At 35.7% G+C, this 24976-nt stretch overlaps 5 protein-coding genes, 1 long non-coding RNA gene and 1 pseudogene across 6 annotated transcripts; 5 read left to right on the top strand and 2 right to left on the bottom strand.

Annotated features, from left to right (window-relative positions):
* Positions 1–2703: 2703 nt before the first annotated feature.
* LOC125576589 (phragmoplastin DRP1A) lies at positions 2704–6810 on the top strand. The gene is made up of 16 exons (XM_048736982.1): positions 2704–3135; positions 3345–3408; positions 3509–3616; positions 3697–3798; positions 3892–3942; positions 4026–4087; positions 4224–4314; positions 4400–4464; positions 4685–4879; positions 4985–5104; positions 5180–5250; positions 5398–5623; positions 5737–5787; positions 5873–6101; positions 6187–6326; positions 6411–6810. Exons 1-16 carry the CDS (start codon positions 3007–3009, stop codon positions 6537–6539), a joined length of 1833 nt encoding a protein of 610 aa, XP_048592939.1. The 5' UTR covers positions 2704–3006; the 3' UTR covers positions 6540–6810.
* A 101-nt stretch (positions 6811–6911) lies between these two features.
* Positions 6912–7828, top strand: LOC111211052. The gene is made up of 2 exons (XM_022711914.2): positions 6912–7241; positions 7407–7828. The coding sequence occupies exons 1-2, from the start codon at positions 7024–7026 to the stop codon at positions 7636–7638; spliced, it is 450 nt and encodes a 149-aa protein (XP_022567635.2). The 5' UTR covers positions 6912–7023; the 3' UTR covers positions 7639–7828.
* A 1238-nt stretch (positions 7829–9066) lies between these two features.
* LOC111211051 (DCD domain-containing protein NRP-like) lies at positions 9067–10369 on the bottom strand. Its single transcript, XM_022711913.2, has 2 exons — positions 9215–10369; positions 9067–9127 (listed from the first exon to the last, which is right to left on the bottom strand). The coding sequence occupies exons 1-2, from the start codon at positions 10160–10162 to the stop codon at positions 9086–9088; spliced, it is 990 nt and encodes a 329-aa protein (XP_022567634.2). The 5' UTR covers positions 10163–10369; the 3' UTR covers positions 9067–9085.
* Positions 10370–12712: 2343 nt separating this feature from the next.
* LOC125576590 (protein ABIL4-like) lies at positions 12713–14724 on the top strand. The gene is made up of 9 exons (XM_048736983.1): positions 12713–13131; positions 13253–13335; positions 13412–13562; positions 13647–13749; positions 13844–13915; positions 14008–14053; positions 14132–14202; positions 14294–14385; positions 14474–14724. The coding sequence occupies exons 1-9, from the start codon at positions 12937–12939 to the stop codon at positions 14618–14620; spliced, it is 960 nt and encodes a 319-aa protein (XP_048592940.1). The 5' UTR covers positions 12713–12936; the 3' UTR covers positions 14621–14724.
* A 1054-nt stretch (positions 14725–15778) lies between these two features.
* LOC125576588 (heat shock 70 kDa protein BIP2-like) lies at positions 15779–18696 on the top strand. Its single transcript, XM_048736981.1, has 5 exons — positions 15779–15939; positions 16197–16473; positions 16564–16778; positions 16862–17822; positions 18097–18696. The coding sequence occupies exons 1-5, from the start codon at positions 15897–15899 to the stop codon at positions 18596–18598; spliced, it is 1998 nt and encodes a 665-aa protein (XP_048592938.1). The 5' UTR covers positions 15779–15896; the 3' UTR covers positions 18599–18696.
* A 2385-nt stretch (positions 18697–21081) lies between these two features.
* LOC106381009 lies at positions 21082–23472 on the top strand (annotated as a pseudogene).
* On the bottom strand, positions 23437–24231 carry LOC106381010. Its single transcript, XR_001276458.3, has 2 exons — positions 23980–24231; positions 23437–23890 (listed from the first exon to the last, which is right to left on the bottom strand). It is a non-coding gene; the product is annotated as an uncharacterized LOC106381010 (long non-coding RNA).
* Positions 24232–24976: the final 745 nt, after the last annotated feature.

Raw genomic sequence — 24976 nt, 5'->3', positions numbered from 1 at the left:
ACATTCTACGAAGTAGAAAACGAAATCCACTTTTTTCATTGAATCTACAATGTTTAGAATACGTGATCTACGTAAATAGAAGTATTCTAAAAATATTTAGAATACACATTCCGCGCTTAACCTATCGTTCTAAAATCTTTAGAAATCAAAATCTACACATTAATATAAATCTAAAACACGTAGAAACCGACTTCTACAGATTTACTATAAATCTAAAACATGTAGAAATCAAAATCTAAACATTACTATAATTCTAAAAAACTGTAGAAACCGATTTCTACATATTAGTTGTATTCTACGGATAAGAAATCAGTTCCTAAAAATATGGAAACAAAATATTTGGGAATATTCACTTTTATATTTTGAAAAAAAAAATCAATTAAAAAAAATAAAAATAAAAAAACGAAAAAGGAACAAAAAAATAAAAAAAAACAAAAAAAAAACAAAAAATTACAATTTTAAGGGCATTACTGCCATTTTGAAAAAAAATAGTCTAATAAGACATAAAGTAGTATAGATTAGTATAAAAGGACATAGTTACCATTTTTTTGCTCTAAAAAAACAATTTACCCAAGTTTTTTTTGCACAAAGTTATGAATATCCAAATTTTTCGTTTTGAATCTAAAAAGATAACTAATCGAATCAAATCAAATTTTAAGAATATTTATCCGGCTTATTTATGATTAACTAATTAGCTCACTCCACACAACTTATGGACAAATTTCATACCAAAAAAATACTTATGGACGAATGTATTACGTTAGGTATGAGGAATAAAGAGACAACACCACGTCATCTCTAAAGAATCAAAGGCTGTAACTGGTAAATCAAAAAAGGAAGGGAAAACTGTTTTTTTAGAGCAAAAAAATGGTAACTATGTCCCTTTAGACTAATCTATATTTTGTGTCATATTTTCCTATAACACCCTTTAATATTTTTGAAAATAAATTTAATAAATAGTTTTACAAACAAAAAAAATTTAGAAAATAGTAACTTTTGATAAAATACCTATATGAACTTAGTGATATTTTTTTCAGTTATAAAAAAGTTAAAATTATAAATTTCATATTATGTTCTAAATAAAGTGGAAATGACATTCTACGAAGTAGAAAACGAAATCCACTTTTTTCATTGAATCTACAATGTTTAGAATACGTGATCTACGTAAATAGGAGTATTCTAAAAATATTTAGAATACACATTCCGCGCTTAACCTATCGTTCTAAAATCTTTAGAAATCAAAATCTACACATTAATATAAATCTAAAACACGTAGAAACCGACTTCTACAGATTTACTATAAATCTAAAACATGTAGAAATCAAAATCTAAACATTACTATAATTCTAAAAAACTGTAAAAACCGATTTCTACATATTAGTTGTATTCTACGGATAAGAAATCAGTTCCTAAAAATATGGAAACAAAATATTTGGGAATATTCACTTTTATATTTTGAAAAAAAAATTGATTTTTTTTTTAAAATAAAAAAACGAAAAAGAAACAAAAAAACAAAAAAAAAACGAAAAAGGAATAAAAAATATAATTTTAAGGGCATTACTGCCATTTTGAAAAAAATTAGTCTAATGGGACATAAAGTAGTATAGATTAGTATAAAGGGACATAATTACCATTTTTTTGCTCTAAAAAAACAATTTTCCCAAAAAGGAATACATGGAATATAAAGGAATGGAATAAGATGAATGGAATGCAGTAGAAAAATGGAATGAATTCATTCCATCTATTCCTTATCAAAATTGTTTTGGAATGTTTTGCTTTGTATTTTGGATAGATATTTTTGGAATTGATGGAATGAGCATTCCATTCCATTCATGTTAAATGGTAAATTTTTTTATGAAATTAATGGAATTGGTCATTCCAAAGCATTCCATTCCAAAAATGGTCAATCCAGTTACAGCTATGTTGCACGGAAGCTTCATCGGACGTCCGCTTCCCGCTTCGGAACCGGAATCGGAATCGGAACCTTGTGGAAGCTTACGGAATCTCGCTTCCAAAACGCTTCTAAAATATTCTCTTTAAAAACACATTGGAAGCTTACGATTCCATTTTGGAATCACGCTTCCATTTAAAAAAAACAATGTCTTATATCAATAAAAATATAAAATTATAGTTTTTAATTTATATATAATCCAAATTTTAATAGTATTGAATAGAGAGAATAGAAATATACAAATATTAAAACTAATACTATAAATTATCTTTATGCATTGAGGTTTTTATTAAAGATAGATCATATATTCAAATATATTATGTCAATTAATTATAAGGAATTGAAAAAATATAATATTATTTATTTAATTTAATTTATGTGTATTTTCACAGTTTAAATATGAAGTCATTTGAAAATTATTATAAGAATAAATGCTTTATTTTAAATTTAAATCATATAATTTTTAGTTTTAGATTTTAAAAAATAATCTTACATATGTATATATATTCATATATATATATATATATATATATATGGATACGTTTCCAATACGTATCCGCTTCCTAATTTTTTAAAAAATCTCGCTTCTGCGCTTCTATACGCTTCCGCTTCCACGTACCCGCTTCCGTTTCCATGTAACATAGAGTTACAGCCAAAGTAAACGCCACTTCACTCGTAAAGTCCTTCCTCTAGGTGTCTGTCGTGTTTGAAGAGCTGAAGAAAACGCCACGCCGTTTCACTTGTTACTTTGTGTGCAAAGACCAAAACCAATCCCGTTGGTAAAAGAAAAACCCCTTCCTTCCTCGGCTTATATAAACCGCGTTCGTCCCTTGAAACTTATTTTTTAATCAAAAGACCCAAACCAAACAAACACTTCCAAATTCTTTTTTCGTCGACTCAAATTCAAAATCCCTCTCTCTCTAGCTCAGTTCCTCACCGTCGCAGATCCATTCCCACCGGTGTAAAATTATCCGGCGGAGATACCAGATCTAGCCGATCTACTCCAGCAGCTACCGTATCAACAACGCAGGCTTAAGGAGGGAGAAAGGAGGAAGATGGAGAATCTGATATCTCTGGTAAACAAGATACAGAGAGCTTGCACGGCTCTGGGAGACCATGGAGACTCTAGCGCCCTACCTACTCTCTGGGATTCCTTGCCTGCCATTGCCGTCGTTGGCGGTCAGGTTTAAATCTCGATTTCCCTCAGGATTTGCAACATTCGTCATATGAATACTGTGTAGAGGATTTGGCCTGTACTATGTGTTAGCTTTGCAAGCCGTTTGGTATTGTGGAGTGTTGACTTGGGTTTGACTTGGATATGATTGAATTGATTTGGTTTTATGAAGTGTTATGCGGCCTTTAAGTTTAATAACTACCTTTGTTGCGTTGACAGAGCTCAGGGAAGTCTTCAGTCCTGGAGAGCATCGTCGGAAAGGACTTTTTACCCCGTGGGTCTGGTAATCACACTTCTTTCCTACTTCCTAAAATTTGAAATCGCTTGTTGTGTGTTACTAAAAGAAACAAAAAAAATAATGCATTTGGGGATACTTTGTGTAGGTATCGTTACCCGAAGGCCACTTGTCTTACAGTTGCAAAAGATTGATGACGGAGCCCGGGAGTATGCTGAGTTTCTTCACCTCCCCAGGAAAAGGTTCACTGATTTTGGTGGGTTCGCTTGTCCTTTGAGCTTTCACCTTCTCTTATGTTCCCATATTTTTGCTTACCTTAGTCATTTACCTCTGTAGCTGCTGTGAGGAAGGAGATTCAAGATGAGACTGACAGGGAGACCGGACGTAGCAAGGCCATTTCTAGTGTTCCCATTCACCTTAGCATTTACTCTCCCAATGGTTAGGATGCCACTTTCTAATTTTATTCGCTTTTCCTTTTTTTTTCTCAGAATTTCATATTCTAAACTTTTATCATCTTTGCTATGTGTGCAGTTGTCAACTTGACACTGATTGATCTTCCAGGGCTTACAAAAGTTGCTGTTGGTAAGTTACATTTACTCCACTCTAGCTATGGCCTTTACTCTTTACCATAGATAGTCACGACAAATTTCTTTTGGTTGATGCAGAGGGACAATCTGAAAATATAGTGAAGGACATTGAAAACATGGTCCGGTCCTACATTGAAAAGGTAATAAGAAATCCTTTAGTCGCAGACCCTTTTAGATTTAATCGACAGCTTATTGCCACTTTAATGTTGGTTGAGTAATGCATAGCTTTTTTTTTTTTTAATTCTGTTTTATGTTTTTAATCAAATTTTCTTGCAGCCCAACTGCATCATTTTGGCAATTTCACCTGCAAACCAAGATCTTGCTACCTCTGACGCAATTAAAATTTCCCGTGAAGTTGATCCATCTGGTAACTACTTCTCGAACCATTCATTTTCCACCAAAGATACTCGACGCGTTATGTGGTCATCTTATACTCTTTGTAATCTTTACAGGGGAGAGAACATTTGGTGTCTTGACAAAGATCGATCTTATGGACAAGGGGACCGATGCAGTGGAAGTAAGTTGCGTTACCCTGATAAATGCTATTCTATAAGCTGCAATTACTTTGCATGAAATGCTTTGTAAATGCATAATGATTTTTTTTGTAAATAGACTTCTGATATGATGTCCGAGCTACATCATGCTAATTTCTGTAGTAACATAATACTATATGTTTTCTCATCAACGGTTATCGTGTTCACTGCTACTTACCAAATGATGTTTTTTTTTTTGCTCAGATTCTTGAAGGGAGATCTTTTAAGCTGAAATATCCATGGGTTGGTGTTGTCAACCGCTCCCAAGCAGATATTAACAAGAATGTGGACATGATTGCGGCTCGGAGAAGAGAGAGGGAGTACTTCTCCAATACTACAGAGTATAGGCACCTTGCACATAAAATGGGTTCCGAGCATTTAGCAAAGATGCTCTCCAAGGTAAGGGCTATCACGAGAAAGATGTAGCTACTATATAGAACCACCATCTTTTGCGGTTGAAACAGAGTCTAACTTCAACACTTTTTGTGGTTGTTGTTTGAACAGCATCTAGAACATGTGATCAAGTCAAGAATTCCAGGCATCCAGTCGCTTATTAACAAAACAGTGTTAGAGCTGGAATCTGAACTTAGTCGCCTTGGGAAGCCTATTGCAGCTGATGCTGGGGTAAGATTGTGTATTCTTTTTTGTCCTTCATTTTGTATTACCAGATATCAAGATTTAATTACTGTTTTGGTGCAGGGGAAGTTGTACTCAATAATGGAGATATGTCGGCTTTTCGATCAAATTTTCAAGGAGCATCTTGATGGAGTGTATGTTGAGGCCTTTTTTTTCGCTGCTAATGTTTATAAATTTAAACCATGAGTTGTTATAGTGTCCGAGTTGATATAACTCTTAACCAATTTATCAGTAAAAAATGTAGTGTTACAATTATGTGCCTGTGGTTGATGATGACACAGGCGTGCTGGTGGCGAGAAGGTGTATAACGTGTTTGATAACCAGCTTCCAGCGGCTCTGAAGAGACTTCAATTTGACAAGCAGCTAGCAATGGACAACATCCGCAAGCTGGTCACTGAGGCTGACGGTTACCAGCCTCACTTGATTGCTCCTGAGCAAGGTTACCGTCGTCTCATTGAGTCTTCTATAGTATCCATCCGAGGCCCTGCTGAAGCATCTGTTGATACTGTACCTGCTCTAACTTGCATCTTTAATATAAATTGAATCAGTAACCTTACAAAGAAAAACAGGCAATAAGCGTCTCTCTTATTATTGTCTTTGCGCGTGTTTAATATTACCAGGTTCATGCGATATTGAAGGATCTGGTTCACAAGTCTGTGAATGAGACGGTGGTACGTTCTCTTCCTCTTTTAGTAATATATATACAACGACATATTCACTCGGGTTCAATGATATAGACGGGTTGAACATGTGCAGGAATTAAAGCAATACCCAGCACTGAGAGTGGAGGTGACAAACGCGGCAATAGAGTCGTTGGACAAAATGCGGGATGGAAGTAAGAAAGCAACACTGCAGCTGGTGGACATGGAGTGCAGTTACCTCACTGTTGATTTCTTCAGGAAGCTTCCCCAAGATGTTGAGAAGGGTGGTAACCCCACGCACTCCATTTTCGACCGTTACAACGATTCCTATCTCAGACGAATCGGTAAGTTAAAAGCATATTATGATTCTGCTGCGGTATCTTTATATTTTGTACCTCACACACACAACCTGTTAACATCTGGCAATAGGATCCAATGTGCTGTCTTACGTGAACATGGTCTGTGCTGGACTGCGGAATTCAATCCCCAAGTCCATTGTCTACTGCCAAGTCCGAGAAGCCAAGCGCAGCCTCCTCGACCATTTCTTTGCCGAGCTCGGTACCATGGACGTAAGTTCTCTACTGTCTTAAGTGAAACTATCATATTGCTAAGCTAAACTAATGACTGAAACGGTGAATTCCATTACCAAACAGATGAAGAGGCTATCGTCACTTTTGAACGAGGATCCGGCGATTATGGAGAGACGAAGCGCCATATCTAAGAGGCTGGAGTTGTACCGAGCTGCTCAATCGGAGATCGACGCAGTGGCTTGGTCCAAGTGAAACGAGCATCATCATCACATGGCGACTGTTTTGCTGGGTCCAGACCCGGAAGAGACATCTAGGTTGTATAAGATGATGATCTTCCCTGGAAGACGATATCATACCATGTCGTTTTATTACTACATCACAACGGTTGTTTTGCTGCCTCTTTTGTTTGTGTTCGTTTTTGGCCATCACTCAATATGCTTGAGCTCTTGACGTATGGAATGTATTTGATTTGTTATGTAGAGGAGATATTCAATCTTAGTGTGATTAAAATCCTTTTATTATTTACCAGACTCTTCTTCCTTTGTGTTGTTTTGTTGTGGTTCAAAGGGCCTGTTCAAGGAGAGAATAAACCGGACCAGACCCAAATAACCGAGAAAATGATTTGGTTTTCGATAGCAATGCGTTTTGCTGCCTTTTCAATAGTTTGTGGCCATTCATTATCATCATCATCATTTCAGACTCTCTCTCTGAATTCTCAGCTCACGGAGAGAGAGAGATGGCGAGTTCCATTTCTTCAATGTCAACACGTTTTTGTTTCATCCCCAACAACAATGGGAGTCACAAACCAAACCCATGGCTCTATCAACAATCGCTAAGCTCGAACAGTCTCATATTCTATTCAAAGCATCATCCTCATCGTCGTCCACTATCTTCTTCCCAGATTCCCGTCGTGGAAACTGATGAAGACGACGACAAAGATGGCCTTACTTTCAGGTACCTTTCCGTTGCTTAGCTTTTATCTAAAATCCAATTTTGTTATGTCTAAATAATGGTCTGGTGTTTAGCCAAAAATGATATATCAATTGCTAGATTATTGTAAGCATCTTCTGGTCTCTAGCTACATATACACGAAAACTAACCTCGGGAATATGAATACAGTGGTTGCAGAGGATGCGGGAAGGAGGTGAAAGAGAATGGTTGCAACGGCGACGGGCGGATTCAAGGAGGCATTGCCACTGTCCCTGGCTTCGGCTGGTGGCCCATTAAGGCTTACAGGCCTTGTCCCGGTTTTGTTGAGGCCGGAGGTAGATACCGCCGCATAGGGCAGAGCATGGATGAGGTTGCCTTTGGTCGTGGTGACTCTAAATCCTCCACCGATTCTCCTAGCTAAGGGCTAAGGTAAAAATATTGCAAACATATACCAGTTTTTAATTGGAGTATTGAAACATATTCAGATTTTCAATTAAGAGAGTTTTTTTTAACATTACAAAGTAAATGTTTAAATAGAATTATGCACAAATGATGTTTAAATAGTTGTTTGAGACTGTCTTGCAGAGCAATGATCTCTTGCTTTGCTTCTATCTTGGATTGTTTCTCTTTTGCATCCCCAAAACAAAATTTCACCTAAAGTCGCAGCAAGTGAAATAGTCAAAAGTCTTAAGTGCAAACCAAGAAAGATGTTTCACTTTTCTCATTTGTAATCAACAAAGTTTCCATTCAAAGACTTTCCGTCAATGTTGGTGATTTGTGGATTGCGTTATATGTAAAGCTAAATGACCCAAGCCCAACCTTAGCCCATGGCGTACAAAACACACACACGTGCATGCACGGTTTATAAGAGACGAATACATTCCATGCGTTCAAGGCAAGTGTGAACCATCACTGAGACAAAACACGAAGGACCATACACATGGTTTGAAAGTCTTCTTTTCCGACAACAAACATTATCTAATCTCTCCACGCTGCCTTCTCTTTTCTTTCTTTTTTAATGATGCTCCTGACATTTTCTCCCTAATTGGTTATATGGTCAGAATCTCGCACAAAAGAACAAAAAGTTATTGCCGACCAACGAAAAAAATACAACAATGTATCTCTCTCGATGTCATGTTCCACTTTTTTTTTCTGAACAACTGTCATATTCCACTTAAAAAAAAATATTACTGTACCATTTTTCTTAACGCGTTTTCCTTTCTCTAGACTGATAACTTGTCAATTTGCTGTTTCAACTGATCTTTCTCTCTTTTCGTGTTCCTGTTTTGTTAACTTCTTATTTATTTTTAAATTATTTTTCCCTAAATGGTCGCTTCATGGAAAATTTTACATACAGAAACAACTCTTTCACAAAGTTGGATTCAATTGATACAAGATATTACAGAAAATGTATTAAGAACAACCAAATTAATTCATTATTCATTTGTTTCGAACTGTAGTATTAGCCCAAATGCAAACAGCTATGAATATTATAGATGGGGTTATGGGAATAGAAGAGCAAAGGTTGTAATAAATACATACATGGATCAACTTCTCATTCACGCCAGTTTTGGGGGTAACACATGAAACTTTATTTACTTTACACAAACACAAAGTGAAAGATATGATTTGTTTTGTTCATCTCACCCACGGAAACATAGCCCATCTCCTATCTAATTAACACATCCTCTCTTGGTAAATATTATTATAGACAATAAACCCCAAAAATTTTCTTGAGACAATTACTTATAATACTCCGCATATATAGGGATGATATGTATAAATATCTCTTTGTGGATATGATGAAAGGGAACTTTAGTCTGTCTTCATGTTGTTGTTGTTTTTTTTCAAATCCAAACCCAACGAATTCAAGGGTTTTGCTCAGCAAAAATGTCCAATAGAGAAAGAACCTGCAAAGAAAATCATCATCAGAACTAGAAACTCAAAAAGAGAAAGAATCTTGTATGTATGAATCAAGAAGTGTTTTAAAAACAAACCTCAGGGACGGTGAGTTCGAGGCGGAACTTAGGGCCGTCGTAGTGGTGGAGAATGGGACGGAAGGAATCTTCTTCGAGTGGCAAACACACTTTCCTCGTGATGGCCCTCACCTGAGCAGGGAACCGAGACTCGCCAGGGCATTTCTTGTCTTCAAAGGCGCTGAGCTCAATGTTGGTTCCCCCAAAGCTAGCGGCCTGGTAAATACCGTGAAGCTGGTGAGTGGAGTAGTTGTAGAGGAAGAGAGGAAGACCGGGCGTGATGGCTCTGACGGAGTCCCTGTATCTGGGAGGCAAACCGAAAAGCTGGCGCTTGAGATTCTCCTCCATGGTGTCGTTGTTGCAGACGAAGATGTAACCACCGATGGTCTCGTTCCTGGGAAGTGCCTCCGCTGGAGGAAGAGTTTTAAACCTCTTGTCGTTGTTGTTGTTCTTGTGATCATCTTCCTTGTTATTATTATTCTTCTGATGATTGTGATTCTTCCTGTTCTTTTTCCCTCCTCCTTTCTGGGGGATATGATGATCGTCATCGATGATCCCCTTGTTCTTGAAATTTAAGCCATAGCTCTTGGGAGAGGAGGAATAGATGCCCTTGTTGAAATCGCCGTTGACGTCGGAGTTGAATTTCCAGGGGTTGCTGAATTTGTCGGCGTGGTTGAAGTTGACGTTGTTGGATGTCGACTTTGAGCCGATGGGTCCGAAACCGTTTGAGCTTGACTTCCAGGTGTTCCAGCTAGCAGCGTTGTTGTTGTTGTCGGAAGTAGCCTTGTTGTTGTTATGATTGAGATACTGGATGGGGTTTTTGTCGGCGGGGATGTCGAAGTTTCGACGGTCGTCGGTGCGTTTGTATGTGCTCCAGATGGAGTCGTTTAAGGAAAGATTGTGCGGCGTCTGGACTCTCAATTGATCGCTGAACTGCCAAAACGTTTGTTGATTATTGTTATTATCCATGATCACTTTTTTGTGTGTGTTTGTACGATATTACAGATCCGACTTGTGAATGAAATTGTGAGATTTGGGAGGCTTGTTAAGTAGACAAGTTTCGGTGAGAAATAAGTAACAAAAGATTTGGTGTGTTGAAAATTTGTAAGGTTTTCATTGGAGCGAGGGAGTTTATCATCTTATTTATATATCTTTCAGTACGAAATTTCCTGGAAAGTGAAAACCCCCCTTTTTCATTTGTTTATTTTAATTTCCCCCAAGGTTGCGTGTGAATCTGACAAAGTAGATTAGAAAAAAAGTAAAATGTTTTGTATAAAAAAAATTAAATCTGGATCTATTAAAATCACATACTCAATTTTCGGATGTGAGGTGCAGTCCACGGATAAACCATTTCCTAAGTATTCAAATGGACTGAAATGTAATAGTAGGGTGATAAAAATGTGAAACTGAAATGTGGTGATATACCAAATCCTTCATCTTACTATTTGATTACAATGATTACAAACTTCCGGTTAAAAAAAATGTTCAAAACTAATATTTGTTTTTTTTTCAAAAACAATATTTGGTTTACTAGGAAACAAAAACTAGTCTCACTTGAATACGGATAAATCCAAAAAAAAAGAAGCAAAATCACCTAGAGTTTATAAGTCGTATTTTTGTTTAATTTCGTAAAATAATGATATTTGATTTTCAAAGATAAATTTGAAGGAGTGAGTGCAAAGGCGGCAGGTAGCAGTTAGATAGACGCGGTCTAGAAGAATAACTATTTTGAAAATTGACGTGGTTGATGATTATGCGTATGAGAGAGAGAGGGAAGAAAGTCCTAAATAATTTTTTTTTTCTTATATTACAATATTAATTTGTAAACTTTCTATAAATTGAGTTGATTTGTCTTGGAGGCTAAGGCTTCGTGGACCAGACCGATTTTTTTTTGTTTTAAAGTCCCACAAAAACGCGTTGACGAATGAGAGAGAGAGAGTGCTATGTCTATGTGTCAGTATCATTTAAGCAAAACAAGTTTTGAGAGACTGTGTGACTGGTGTCTACGGCGGTAACACGTATTAGATTGTACCTGGAAGCTTCTATGGGGCTATTTTAAAGCCCATAAGTTTTAGTATTCCTTAGATTCATTTATCAGGCCTACTCAATAGAGAAAAAAGGCAAAGAGTAATTATTATATTCACATCGACTCTGGGAGAAAGAGATGGATCCACAACTAACGGAGGTCTAGCAGCAGTTCGAGAGGTGTTCAAGGCGGCCAGGCGGGGATGGATTTCGATACCCTACCTACCTACCTACCTGCACTAATCTCTTGTCTCACCTCCTCAAGGTATCCGGCTTCAACTTTCTGTTTGATTTTCTATAAAAAATTGCCACGGTACTATGGATCAAACAGTAAATTATCAAGGCTTGTTGCATGGACTGGCTACACTCTGCTCAACATATTGGTTTAAGGTTTACTAGCTGGTTTAGAACCTAACTTTTGACACGTCCCATATCTCTGTTTGATAATACACCCTCAATGCACCTCCTCACGAATTGACTATTGCTCTTTCTCATTTGTACGTGAATCTTGTCTTATACCTACCCACCACCTCCACCTTGAAACAGAGCCGTTTAACAGCATGTGCTAGTGGAATAGTCCAGCAGAACCTAAATCTAAAAATAAAAATATGTTAAGAAATTTTCCAAATTAAATATATAAGTTTAGTTTAAAATTTCAAATTTTTTAATGTATTCTTATAAATATAGTTTATAATTCAAAAAGAAACTTCAAATATATATGATTATAAAGCTATTAATTTTTAAAATTATTTCATTACATTGTTAAATATATAGTTAATATTTTTTTTTTGAACAAGGTCTTAATATAATTTGAGACGATCTTCATTGTCTCATCCCTCATGATCATTTCTAACTCGGCGATGGTTGTGTTCCAGGAAACCAAAGAAACTACACCGTGAAAGGAGATACCATGCAATCCAAGATTATTTATCCTTCCATATCCTCCCTTTTGGGATAGTTTCATAAACTTTTCATTATCCCCCCACCTCGCGCCCCAACAAAAGAAGTGAATCCCATTCATTGGATTTTTAGCTAATGGTTACTGTCTCTCGTGACCTGCAATTCAATAATTTTTGGGTGTTTTTTGTCGTCTGGTTATAATGCAAACTTCGATATCACTTCACATGCTCGATCTTTTAGCCCCTATATCATAAAGGCAACACACACCCATTAAATGGAGTCCGTGATTGGATTTTGATTCCTATATCTATGTATGTAGTGTGTGTCCCTCCAACTTTTGTATTCACACTTATGTATTCTCTACTTTCTGTATTATTTTCGGTATTCATTCAATTTATTTTTATATCAAGAAAGGGACAATAGATTGAAAAATTGTTGAGAAGTTGTTTTCTCCTTTAATAAACAAAATGTTAAAATAATTATTCTCTACTTTCTGCTCTCCATTATTTTCCAACTAACACTTTCCTTCATTTTTTTCCTGACTTATGTATTTTTCTATAATGTCTCCCATCATTAACGCTTTAAATAATTGTTATTAGTTGATAAAAGATTAAAAAGTAGTATTATCATGTGGCCTAAATGCATTTATCCGGCTCGTTATGTTGGATTTGTCGGCGCTTTGGACTTTTTTTCTAACTCGTCCGCGCGTAACCAGTTATAAATTTGTTTATACTGGTCTTTGGAAAGAAATTAAAATTTGATTCTCCCTGAAATAATTAGCAATTAAATAGGAAAATAATTAAACTTGAGAAGAAGGTATGGAATGTGTTAGTCTTGCAGTGGCTCCACTTGGATCTCTCTCTCTTACTTACTTACTCCATTATCTTCCTCCTCTCATTAAAATCGGAACACAAATGGAGACCTCTACGTCTTTAGCCATCGTTCTTCATCAGTCTTCCAATCATGACGAACTCTTCATGCAGCAGACTCTTCAATTCTCACAAACTCTCAAGGTTTGATCCTTCTCTACCTCTCTTTCCCCAACCATATATTTGGATTTTCTGATTTTTTTTTTACTTTTTTTCTATTAATTCAAGATTCATAGTCTCTCTTGTTTTTGTGTTCTTTTAAAAGGATTTAAGGAACTTGCGGAAACAGTTATACTCAGCTGCTGAGTACTTCGAAACATCTTATGGAAAAGAAGAACACAAAGAAACGTAATTATCCTTTTTAAAATATTCTGCAAAGTAAGTGTGAATTTTTCTGATAGGAAATGAATGAATGATGATATAGGGTGATAGAGACGTTGAAAGAGTATGCAGCCAAGGCAGTAGTGAACACAGTGGATCATCTTGGTTCTGTCTCTGATAAATTCAACTCTTTTCTCTCTGATGACTCAGCCCATTTCTCCACTACTCATCTTCGTTTATCTTCTCTCGAACAAGTAAGCTAAGTTGTAATCACTGAGTCTTTTCAAACTCTAATGAAGACAACACAACTCTCACATTATGACATTGTGTTGTTGTAGAGGATGAAACTATGCAGAGAGTACATGGGGAAGAGTGGGACTTCTCAGCATTGCTTTCTCATTCAATCTCCTCCTCACCATCATAAGCGTTACTTTTTCCCTCGTATACCCCTTTCCCCTCCCCATATTTTTTTGTATCCATTCTAACTCTCTATCAATCTGATAATGTTTTATCACATATATTCTTTGTATACAAGAACATGGAAGAGGTGAACGTGGAAGAGGCACAAGTTTCTCTGCAGGAGATGACTCGCATAGGTTCAAAAATGGTAATTAGATATGTTTATCTTATATGCGATTGTTTGATTTGGTTATGTTTGTTGTGATATCTGAATCATTCTTCTGAAAAAATGCCTGAAAGCTGTTCGATCAACAATACTAGAAAACCACCCAATTACTACTACAAGGTATAATCTTATCTTCATCTTCTGGTGTCTCTGGTTTTAATTGTTTTGTAAACCGGATTATTGGTTGGTCGAATGCAGAAAAGCTTATAAGACAGGAAGCTTCTCCTTCTTACACAACAACAACATCAGCAACAACAGAACGCCAAACAGTACAAACAACTAAGCAAATGCTATCTCTCTCTAATTTGGATTTTCTCAGATTGCAGACAAGTAAAGCGTGTGTGTGTGTGAATATTGCAGGTAAAAGAGGAAACTCTCCAATGAGATTTCCTCTCTTACGTTCAGGATCTCAACTGAAACACTCAAGCTCTCCAGGCCAGCCAAGAATACTGGTAATTTACTCTTGTATATTTGAATATATTCATTCATTATTTATAATTATTTTCTGATCTGTGTGTTTCTGTGATATGATTATGAAAGGCGTTGTTACCGGAACCAGAAAGAGCAATATCTTTGTCGACAAGTAGAGAGATAGTGGAGATAAAGCAAAAATCTTCATTGAGAAAGGGGAAGAAGAGTCTGATGCTTAAGGCACTGATGAGTATGAGCAGCAAGTCCAGAAACTAAATCCATCGCTTTGTATTTTACATTTTATAATGTTCATTCTTAAAATTGTACAAAAACATGTGAATTAAGGAGAGAGCAATAATGGTTATCCTTAGTCTTCTTTAGATGCTTTGGTTCAAAATGGTGTGGTTAGATTTTCATAGAAACGTACAGAAGTTTCTTCACTAGTTAAGTTTCTTCACTAGTTAAGTTTCTTCACTTCATTGTACACTCTCTAGCTAGCTTTGCCTTTAGACTAGATGGAGTCGATCAGTTACTTGTAGTTGATTGTGACCTTCGAATAAATAAAATTTATTTCATATAATTTATTTTTGATTTTGTACTTAGTTTATAAAACCATCTCTACTGGATTTGGCTACTCTCAAATGAAATAGAAGAACTTTATAATAAAGATGTGTCATGTTCTAATATATTCTTCTAAAATTAACAATTTTGAAGTGTAAAGGAAAAATATAAAATATTATTTCTTCTTTTACAAATAGAGAAAAAATAACATTTTTTTTTGTTTAAAAAAAAAATAGAGATTAAATGAGTTAATTTTACCTCTAACTGTTATTATATAGGTAAATATAAAATGAGTTAAAAATGTTCTAACAAAATTCATCAGAAATTAATTTTATTTCTAAATGTTATTATATAGGTAAATATACAAAAAATATTAATGAATCATAGATAACAAATATTTCTCGTAAATTATGTAAATTATAAAAAAATAATAAGGAATTCATTTTTTTACGTCATACCAAAAAAATCACTATTTTCACTCATTTTTTGGTCAATATTTAGAGTCATCGAGTAATGAATTTGGTGCTAATGCCTAATCTCTCCACATTTCATTCTTGTAATGCCTAATTTGGTACTAAGTGCATGCATGTTAGTGAAGACGTGGTACTTTTTTGACGTGACAAGGTCACAAGGCAATAGAAGAGAAGAAGCCACGAGAAGAGTGTACTGGGACCAAGGGAAGAAAAGCCCTACATTCTCTAGAATTCAGAAGAAACATGTATGTAGAGTACGTGGAACCAACAAAAGACCAGATCTGGTTGGCTGGTGATGTACATAGTCGTGATATGATTGGTCCACGTCATCGTCGATGACATTTCTTCCGTGTTCCCCATAAAAAAGCGACTATATAACTTCACCATCAACCTTCGTGGACTAGAACTCTATATAAAAGCTTCGTTCGACTTCTACCAAAGATACTAACAAATTAAATACAAACAAAAAAAGAAGAGAGCGTGAGATATAATACACATAAACTCAAGGATTCTATATTATGGCTCGCTCATTCGGAGCTGTTCTGGCGATCATTTTCTTTGGTCAGTCATTTCTCATCTCTAAATATCTTTTTATGTTCTTCTCTTCCATTTGAATATCTTTAGTTTTGTTCAAATCGTTAGGGCTGGCCTCTGCTTAAACAGATCATTTCGTTGTGATATGATGATGTTTTTGCTTATTTAATTGTTACCATCTTTCAATATTACATTTCTTTAAGATTAACATTTGGCTTGTTAGTTGGCGAATATATATGTACTCACTATAATTGACAAAAATTGATATTATTATGCTTCTTCAGGATTCTTATTTGCGTCGTTTTCCACTGCTAAAGAAGAAGAGGCCACCACCAAGTTGGGAACGGTGATAGGGATAGATCTTGGTACCACCTACTCTTGTGTTGGTGTTTACAAGAATGGTCATGTTGAAATCATTGCCAATGACCAAGGCAACCGTATCACACCTTCATGGGTTGCTTTCACCGACTCCGCAAGGCTCATTGGTGAGGCTGCTAAGAACCAGGCTGCTGTTAATCCCGAGAGGACCATCTTTGACGTCAAGAGATTGATAGGCCGAAAGTAAATTTCATTTCATCCCCTCTTTTTCCACCTTGCATGCATGCATGCATATGTTTGTTGTTGCTTCAATTCTTCTTTTGCTTATGGCAGATTCGAGGACAAAGAAGTCCAAAAGGACAGGAAGCTTGTGCCTTACCAGATTGTTAACAAGGATGGCAAGCCCTACATTCAAGTCAAGATCAAGGATGGTGAGACAAAGGTTTTCTCTCCCGAGGAGATCAGTGCCATGATTCTCACTAAGATGAAGGAGACTGCTGAAGCTTACCTTGGCAAGAAAATCAAGGACGCCGTTGTCACTGTTCCAGGTCAGCTTCTGCTTCATCATGCCTTGTGGATATATATAATATTTATATATACACAGTTTATTGATTTTTTTTTTAATGTGCAGCTTACTTCAACGATGCCCAGAGGCAGGCTACAAAGGATGCTGGTGTTATAGCTGGTCTCAATGTTGCCAGAATCATCAACGAACCCACTGCTGCTGCTATTGCCTATGGTCTTGATAAGAAGGGTGGTGAGAAGAACATCCTTGTCTTTGACCTTGGTGGTGGTACCTTTGATGTCAGTGTCTTGACCATTGATAACGGTGTCTTCGAGGTTCTCTCCACAAATGGTGACACTCACTTGGGAGGTGAGGACTTTGACCACAGGATCATGGATTACTTCATCAAGTTGATCAAGAAGAAGCACCAAAAAGACATCAGCAAGGACAACAAGGCTCTTGGTAAGCTCCGCAGGGAATGTGAGAGAGCCAAGAGAGCTCTTAGTAGCCAGCACCAAGTCCGTGTAGAGATCGAGTCACTCTTCGATGGTGTTGATTTCTCCGAGCCTCTCACCAGAGCTCGTTTCGAGGAGCTGAACAATGACTTGTTCAGGAAGACAATGGGACCCGTGAAGAAGGCCATGGATGATGCTGGTCTACAGAAGAGTCAGATCGATGAGATTGTCCTCGTTGGTGGAAGCACTAGGATCCCAAAGGTCCAGCAGCTGCTGAAGGACTTCTTCGAAGGGAAAGAGCCGAACAAGGGTGTGAACCCTGACGAGGCTGTTGCTTATGGTGCTGCTGTCCAGGGTGGTATTTTGAGCGGAGAAGGCGGTGATGAGACCAAAGATATACTTTTACTTGACGTTGCACCACTCACTTTGGGTATTGAGACAGTTGGAGGAGTGATGACAAAACTGATCCCGAGAAACACAGTTATTCCAACAAAGAAGTCTCAGGTTTTCACGACATACCAAGACCAGCAGACAACCGTCTCCATTCAGGTCTTTGAAGGCGAGCGAAGTCTCACTAAGGACTGCAGGCTCCTCGGGAAATTCGACCTTACCGGAATCCCACCGGCCCCAAGGTTTGTCTTCATCTTTATCTAAAATTTGAGTATCTGACACATCATTATTATTATTTTGTAGTAACTTTATCAAGCAATTAAGATTCGATTAGAAAAGAAAAATGAAACAAATGAGAAAAAGATAAGTAAGCATTATAGGTTCTACATAGATTCTCAAAAAGTTCTAATATGGAATTCTTTTGTTTTGTCTTTCACTTACTTTAAAGTTCTAATATTATTCTTAGTTATTGTAATATTGAACAACAATCCTAATAGCATTCTTTTGTTTTGGCAGAGGAACACCACAAATTGAAGTAACGTTTGAAGTGGACGCAAACGGTATCCTGAACGTGAAAGCAGAGGACAAGGCGAGTGGTAAATCAGAGAAGATCACAATCACAAACGAGAAGGGACGTCTGAGCCAGGAAGAGATAGACAGGATGGTGAAGGAGGCAGAGGAGTTTTCAGAGGAAGACAAGAAGGTGAAGGAGAGGATAGACGCCAGGAACAGCCTGGAGACATACGTGTACAACATGAAGAACCAAGTAAGCGACAAGGACAAGCTCGCTGATAAACTGGAGGCCGAGGAGAAGGAGAAGATAGAAGCAGCCACCAAAGAAGCTTTGGAGTGGCTTGACGAGAACCAAAACTCAGAGAAAGAAGAGTATGACGAGAAGTTGAAGGAAGTAGAGGCAGTGTGTAACCCGATCATCACGGCCGTTTATCAGAGGTCAGGTGGTGCACCAGGTGCATCACCGACCGAGGACGAGGAGGATGAGTCTCACGACGAGCTCTAACATGTTGTAATGCTCTTGTTTTATATTTGTTGATTTGTTAAAAACCATTAGAGAGACAGCTTTGGTCAAGTTTTGAGGATAAAAAAAGACAACTCTTTCTTCTTTATGGAGATTAGGTCGTGTATTCCATAATTAGTCTCTCTAAGAATTCTTCTCTTTTTCCAAAAGGATTTTTTTTTAGTTATAGTTATTAAAGTTTGAAAGTTAACAGACCATTTCAAAATAAAAAATCATGATTTTATAATAAAGAAATACTATTTTATAAAAAATAGAGATTTATATTTTAAAGGTAAAAATATAAATTGATTATAGCATATATGTTTTTCTATTATAACATTTAAAAATAAATATAAAAATAGATAAGAAACGTTCATATCTTATACATTATATATTAATGTTTTGTTTATCAGTACGGTTGGTCTGTTAGAGTGTCTATCCAATTATTATGATAAGTATTTTACAATTTAATTGTACATGTATTAATAGTTTATTTACTTTGATTAATATAATATGTAAAATTGGTTTCGGTTTAACATTCTTATGTTTTTCTATTTATTTGATATTTTGTAGGTTTTGGTAATTCCAAGAATTTGATTTAATAACATCACTTTATATTAACAATTAGATATTTGTTTATTTAATTAGATAATTATTTATAAATTAATATAATAAAAACTGGTTAAAGATAATAACATATTTTAAAATAATAATATTAGTGTTGTTATCCAAAAATAATGTTTTTAAATCAATAAAATTTAAAAAAATATGAAATTGCAAGATTCATAAAAATAGTGTAATGTATAATTTAAAAATGTTGATCTTTAAATTAATAATACATTTATTAACATGTATCTATAAAATAATTCTGCTCACATGTGCAGATAAAATACCTAATTATTAAACTATATATAAGAAAACTTAACTATGATAATATTAGCTATAAATATTTTTCGGTGTCATTGTTTCTTAAATGAACAATTATCATTGCATTGAGAATTAGTCTCTAAAATTATGGAAAACATGGTAAATCAGCTAAATGGTCATTTTACTTTAAAAAACAACAACACATATTCTGTTCTATAGACACTGAAATGAGCATGTATGGTTTACTACTTGAATAGAATTACTACTTGAATAGAATGGATGCCAAAAAAAAGAGGATAAAACCTCAAATTTAGAATTTATGATACATTGCCAATGAGAGTTAGATGCAAGATTATTCAACTATTGATTATCTTAATACGGATGACCAAATAAATATGAAAATATGTAATAAGCATTAATAGTGAAAAACATATTAAGTTCTTTAAGTTTCCAACTTAAATTCAATTTTCGGTAAGTGGATTGATCTAAATGTCTTATATATTCGGCATGCCCAATGAAATTTTCGAAGTGGAAATTTATAATCTCACATACCTTCTTGAGATGATGGTTGACATTAATGTTGACAATATCTTAGTTTGAAATTTGGTTCGGATCAGACTGGCTAGACCAATTTAGGTCAGACTGGTTCGAGATCAATCAGTTAAGTTTTTTTTGGATTTACAACTTAAAACCAATTGTCAACTTATAGCTGAAGTTTCTTATATATATGTTATGTCCCAGTGAAATTTTCGATGGATGTAAGTTATATCCATCGATAATTTTTACAAAAGAAAAATGCAAACTACGAAGATTGGTCAGGAATAAATTATGTTTAATCAGAAGAGAGTTTTTACAATTTGCATTGGAGAAAAGGATTAATGTATCATTTCAAATCAACAAGCTACTTTCAAAGTAGAATGGAAAGTCGCTTCCATTGGCTACTAGTCCAATGATATTATGTACAAGCGGTCATATATGAAAAAAACACGATTCTTGGGTACGCGAAAAATGATGCAAATGAATGGAAAATTATAGGAACACAAAACGTGATGAACATATCAGGATCACACCATGGAAGGGATTTGGTGACTACCACAAGATGGATATTACCACCATCGGGGTATATGAAATGTAATGTAGATGAAGCTTAGAGCGGGAAGGAACTTCTGGTTGGATAATAAGAGATGATAATGGAGTTTATAAAGGTGCAGCACAAGCGGTGGGTGGAAAGGTTGGAAATGCTTTAGATTCGGAATTGCAGGCTATATTAATGGCACTTCAACATTGTTGGATGAAGGGTTATAGGAAAATTGTTATGGAGAGTGATTGTTTGAAAGCCATTCAGATACTAAGAGATAAGGTTTTGTATTTCTCAGGCTATAACTGGATCAGAGACATCATCTGGTGGTCTAGAAGATTTGAAGATATTCGGTTTGTTGGGTATCTAGAGAAGCAAACAAGGTGGCTGATAAGCTTGCAAAAACAAACTCTTCTACGGTTTCTTTTATCTATAATAATAATTTAGAGTTTTCTCTCACCTCCTGCAGCCACATCATCAAGGAGGTAGGGGCTTTTTGTGCCACCTGTCACTTAACCAAACCAATCGTAAAATCATAGAATCTTCAGTGTAATCCGGTTATCTCATAACTTGGCTTTTATATTACAGTTTGGTATTAAGCCCAATCAATAGATTAAGACAAGCCCAAATAACATTAGGTTTCTTCTTCTTTTCAGGATTGCTACCTTCCCGAAGAAATTTTCAGAAACTTGAAGCGTCTTTCTGATCTCCATAACCCTCAACCTTCCATTAATCTGTTTCTAACTCCGCTTGATTAATCCACTCCTCCCATTGGAAGCATTCAGTCAGACCTCTTCGCATCTCCCTTCACGACTCCTATCTAAATTCGTCCAATCTTTCATGCAATCAGAATCGCGTTCCAAAAGCAAAGAGCTTTATCAGGTTTGTGTTTACTCCACTCATTTTCATTATTCATTCTGCTCAAAATTATTTCATGATTTTTTTTTTGTGCTCTGATCAGTTGATTTTACCACAGCAGTTTCATGGATACCAAAAGAGACTTCAAAGGCCATGAATGATGACGCTGAGTAGATCGAGAATGACAAAGGTGAATTCTTTTCCCTTTCCTGTTTCTACTGGACTTTTTAAAAAAAAACCACCCGTTGATTTGTGGTTACATGTATAACATATGCTATCTGAGTGACATAGATGACGACGAGATAAAGCGTGAAATACATAATGTTTCTGTTGTTAAACATATTACTGAACTTCTTCTCAAATTTCTTAGTTATTAAACTCACCAAAGTGAAGTAGATGAGAGCAAACTTAATTAAGTCTTTTATTTCCAGGTTTCTACTGATCAAAGAGAGAGGTTGGCAATGTCCGTGGAGAGGCTTGATCAGTCTAGCGACAAAATCAGAGAGAGTAGAAGAACCATGATGGAGACGGAAGATCTTGGTGTTTCAGTTCTTCAAGATCTGATAATAACCTCAAAATTGTTGTTTGTTGCAGGGGATCTTGGACAGACTTTTGACTCAAACATAACTTTACCACATTATGAGAAGAGCCCTAAAAAAGGGCAAGCAGTTTTGTTCGTTGGGGATCTCTCATACGCTGATAATCATCCGAATCACGACAATAATAGATGGGACAGTTGGGGAAGATTTTCCGAAAGAAGTACAGCTTATCAGCCCTGGATTTGGACTACAGGAAACCATGAACTAGATTTTGCTCCCGAGATTGTAAAGCTTCTTGCTCCCTCTATGTTTTTGGCTTTAATCTTCAAACTGTTATTAGCACAAAGCATTACATGGACTAGACTGACATTGAGATGGATTGTCTTTATATGCACTCTTGCAGGGAGAAAATAAACCGTTTAAGCCATTCACACATAGGTACCGTACTCCTTACCGAGCTTCAGGCAGCACAGAACCATTCTGGTACTCTATAAAGAGAGGACATTGCTTACATAATCGTGCTTTCTTCATATTCAGCATATGGTAAACGCATCTTTTAAAATCTAGACACGTTTCTTCATGCCATACTCTTAAAATCCGATATTTAAATCTTTTTTTATTGGACAGGTAAATACACACCGCAGTACTCGTGGCTCGAAGAGGAATTCCCAAAGGTTAACAGAACAGAAACTCCATGGTTGATTGTTCTGAACCATTCGCCGTGGTACAACAGTTACGATTACCATTACATGAAAGGTGAAACAATGAGAGTGATGTATGAGCCGTGGTTCGTCAAGAACATAGTAGATGTTGTTTTTTCAGGTCACGTCCACGCCTACGAAAGATCAGTAAGAACACAAAACTTAAGCTCATCTCTGTTTCTTCTTTTTAAAAACTATATATTTTGACAACTCTGAGATATTTGTGAAACTAGGAACGCATATCAAACATAGCATACACAGTGGTTAATGGCATTTGCAGTCCAGTAAAAGATCAATCTGCTCCTGTCTATATCACCATTGGTGATGGAGGAAATATTGAAGGCTTGACTACCAAGTAAGCTATATAACAAAGGGCTTGTGACCATTATTGCAAACCAATTATTTTTTTATAATTTGTAACATGGTTTCTGCAGAATGACTGAGCCTCAGCCTAAGTACTCTGCATACAGAGAAGCTAGCTTTGGACACGCGATATTCTCGATAAAGAACAGGACGCATGCGCACTATGCATGGCACAGGAACAAGGATGGTTATGCCGTGGAGGCTGACACTGTGGTTTTACAACAGGTTCTGGCATCCTGTTAATGATTCACCTTCTTCTGATTCCTGAGAACCTCGGAATCTAATTTGTGTTGTTGTATAACGCTGAATAAACGCAATGTGGCTGAGTTCTTGCTAATAAAACTCGTCACTCAAGGAAAAACATTGGCTCTTCTAGGATTATTTCGTCATGGTTAGCCTTGCTTCATAGTTCATGTTTAGTTAAACTCGAAATAATAAACATTTGAATAAAATTGATATTCACTTTGATTATCTCTGGTCTTTTCTATGCACCACATTTCTCATTTTTCTTCTTTGCGCACCGAAGTTACTATATATACACTCGACTCTCGTGGTTTAGTGCATGCACTCATTAATGAGAATGAACCAAAGATCATAAAGAACAACAAAGACTTTTTTGTCCAGAGCCGTGATGAGATCAAACTTCTCAAGTATGTCAATCATCATGATCCCGCTGACAAATACCATCTCTTTCAATTGTATGACTTCTTCTTTCGGGTAAGTGGAGGATTATGTCTTTATTACTTTTGATCATCTTATTTACGATGTTTCTAGACGCTGTTATGCAGAATTTTTTTGTTGATGAGATTCAATGTAGAATGTGTAACCCTGGACTGCGTCTTGATGCCTCTGATGCAATTAATTTAAAATCTTTGTTTAGTAGAAGCACCTGTTAATAGTATGTGATTCTGATAATATTAGGCAACTGCGGTTCTGTCGTAGAGTTATAAAAGAAGATCATCTACCACTTCGACCCACCCTTATGTGCAAGCAATAGCGTTGTGATTAGTCCAATGGTAATCATAAGCACACCTGCTGCTTTGATTGACTACGTAACGATACAATTTCCCACAGTAAGCCGTTACTCCATAGCACCATTAGTTTTCACCTCATCTCTAAAACACAAGAAACACTTCTATCTGCTATCAAAAGTACAAAGAAAAATAGATTTTGTGTTAAAATTTATGAATTGGGATATAACTTATAGGTTTAGAGTAGGGCTGTTCAATATGGTAAAACCGAACCGTACCGAACCGAACCGAACCGAAATAGACAATATGGTTTGGTTTTGGTATATACCATATAAACCGAATGGATATAATTTTATAAAAACCGTAGGATTTGGATATGGTTTGGTATATAACCGAACAAAACCGATTAAAAGTAGAAACACGTAAATATGTATCTATATTATAACAATACATGAAAATCTATTTGTTACATAAGTTAAATTTGTGTTAATAACTATTACTATAATTTTATAGTAATAAAGAGCCTTAATTTGTAAAACACTTGAATTATAATTAAATAACAATACATCGCAATTCAGACATCTTATTTTCTAAGTTTTCTTTTGATTTTTGTGCTTTATTTTAGTCTTCACTAAATTAATATGAAGATTATAAATTTGATGGACAATAATTAATGAAAAATTTTTACAACTTTTTTCTTATCCGTAAACAAACAGAGTTTCGTGTTCAATTGAAAAAGCATGACTTTAATAAACGATAAATAGGGAAGAGTGAAAAAACTTTTCTTTCAAATTTCTGTTTTGTTTCATATTTTTATTTTCAAAATTTCAAACTTTGATTTTAGTTATAGATTTGATTATTTTATTTGATGGTAGAAGCATTTTTATTTTTTTGTTCATTTATTTGGACATGTAATATATTTTTAATAAATGACTATGTTGACAATATGACTCTAAAATTCATATAATATGATCTCAAACTAAATAATTATGTTTTTTGGTATA

This window comes from Brassica napus, chromosome A7, assembly GCF_020379485.1.
Source record: "Brassica napus cultivar Da-Ae chromosome A7, Da-Ae, whole genome shotgun sequence".
Classification (NCBI taxonomy): Eukaryota; Viridiplantae; Streptophyta; class Magnoliopsida; order Brassicales; family Brassicaceae; genus Brassica; species Brassica napus.
This window is presented reverse-complemented; position numbering and strand designations above follow the sequence as displayed.

Bases quoted from the DNA above. Each gene is read 5' to 3' on its own strand.
- LOC111211051 (XM_022711913.2), bottom strand. From the start codon at position 10,162: ATGGATAATAACAATAATCAACAAACGTTTTGGCAGTTCAGCGATCAA. The intron at 9,128-9,214 runs GTTTGTTTTTAA...TTTTCTTTGCAG, and splicing joins TCGAACTCACCGTCCCTGAG to GTTCTTTCTCTATTGGACAT.
- LOC111211052 (XM_022711914.2), top strand. From the start codon at position 7,024: ATGGCGAGTTCCATTTCTTCAATGTCAACACGTTTTTGTTTCATCCCC. The intron at 7,242-7,406 runs GTACCTTTCCGT...ATATGAATACAG, and splicing joins AAAGATGGCCTTACTTTCAG to TGGTTGCAGAGGATGCGGGA.
- LOC125576588 (XM_048736981.1), top strand. From the start codon at position 15,897: ATGGCTCGCTCATTCGGAGCTGTTCTGGCGATCATTTTCTTTG. The intron at 16,474-16,563 runs GTAAATTTCATT...TGCTTATGGCAG, and splicing joins AAGAGATTGATAGGCCGAAA to ATTCGAGGACAAAGAAGTCC. The intron at 16,779-16,861 runs GTCAGCTTCTGC...TTTAATGTGCAG, and splicing joins CGCCGTTGTCACTGTTCCAG to CTTACTTCAACGATGCCCAG.
- LOC125576589 (XM_048736982.1), top strand. From the start codon at position 3,007: ATGGAGAATCTGATATCTCTGGTAAACAAGATACAGAGAGCTTGCACG. The intron at 4,315-4,399 runs GTAACTACTTCT...TAATCTTTACAG, and splicing joins CCGTGAAGTTGATCCATCTG to GGGAGAGAACATTTGGTGTC. The intron at 6,327-6,410 runs GTAAGTTCTCTA...ATTACCAAACAG, and splicing joins CCGAGCTCGGTACCATGGAC to ATGAAGAGGCTATCGTCACT.
- LOC125576590 (XM_048736983.1), top strand. From the start codon at position 12,937: ATGGAATGTGTTAGTCTTGCAGTGGCTCCACTTGGATCTCTCTCTCTT. The intron at 13,563-13,646 runs GTAAGCTAAGTT...GTGTTGTTGTAG, and splicing joins GTTTATCTTCTCTCGAACAA to AGGATGAAACTATGCAGAGA. The intron at 14,203-14,293 runs GTACAAACAACT...TGAATATTGCAG, and splicing joins CAACAACAGAACGCCAAACA to GTAAAAGAGGAAACTCTCCA.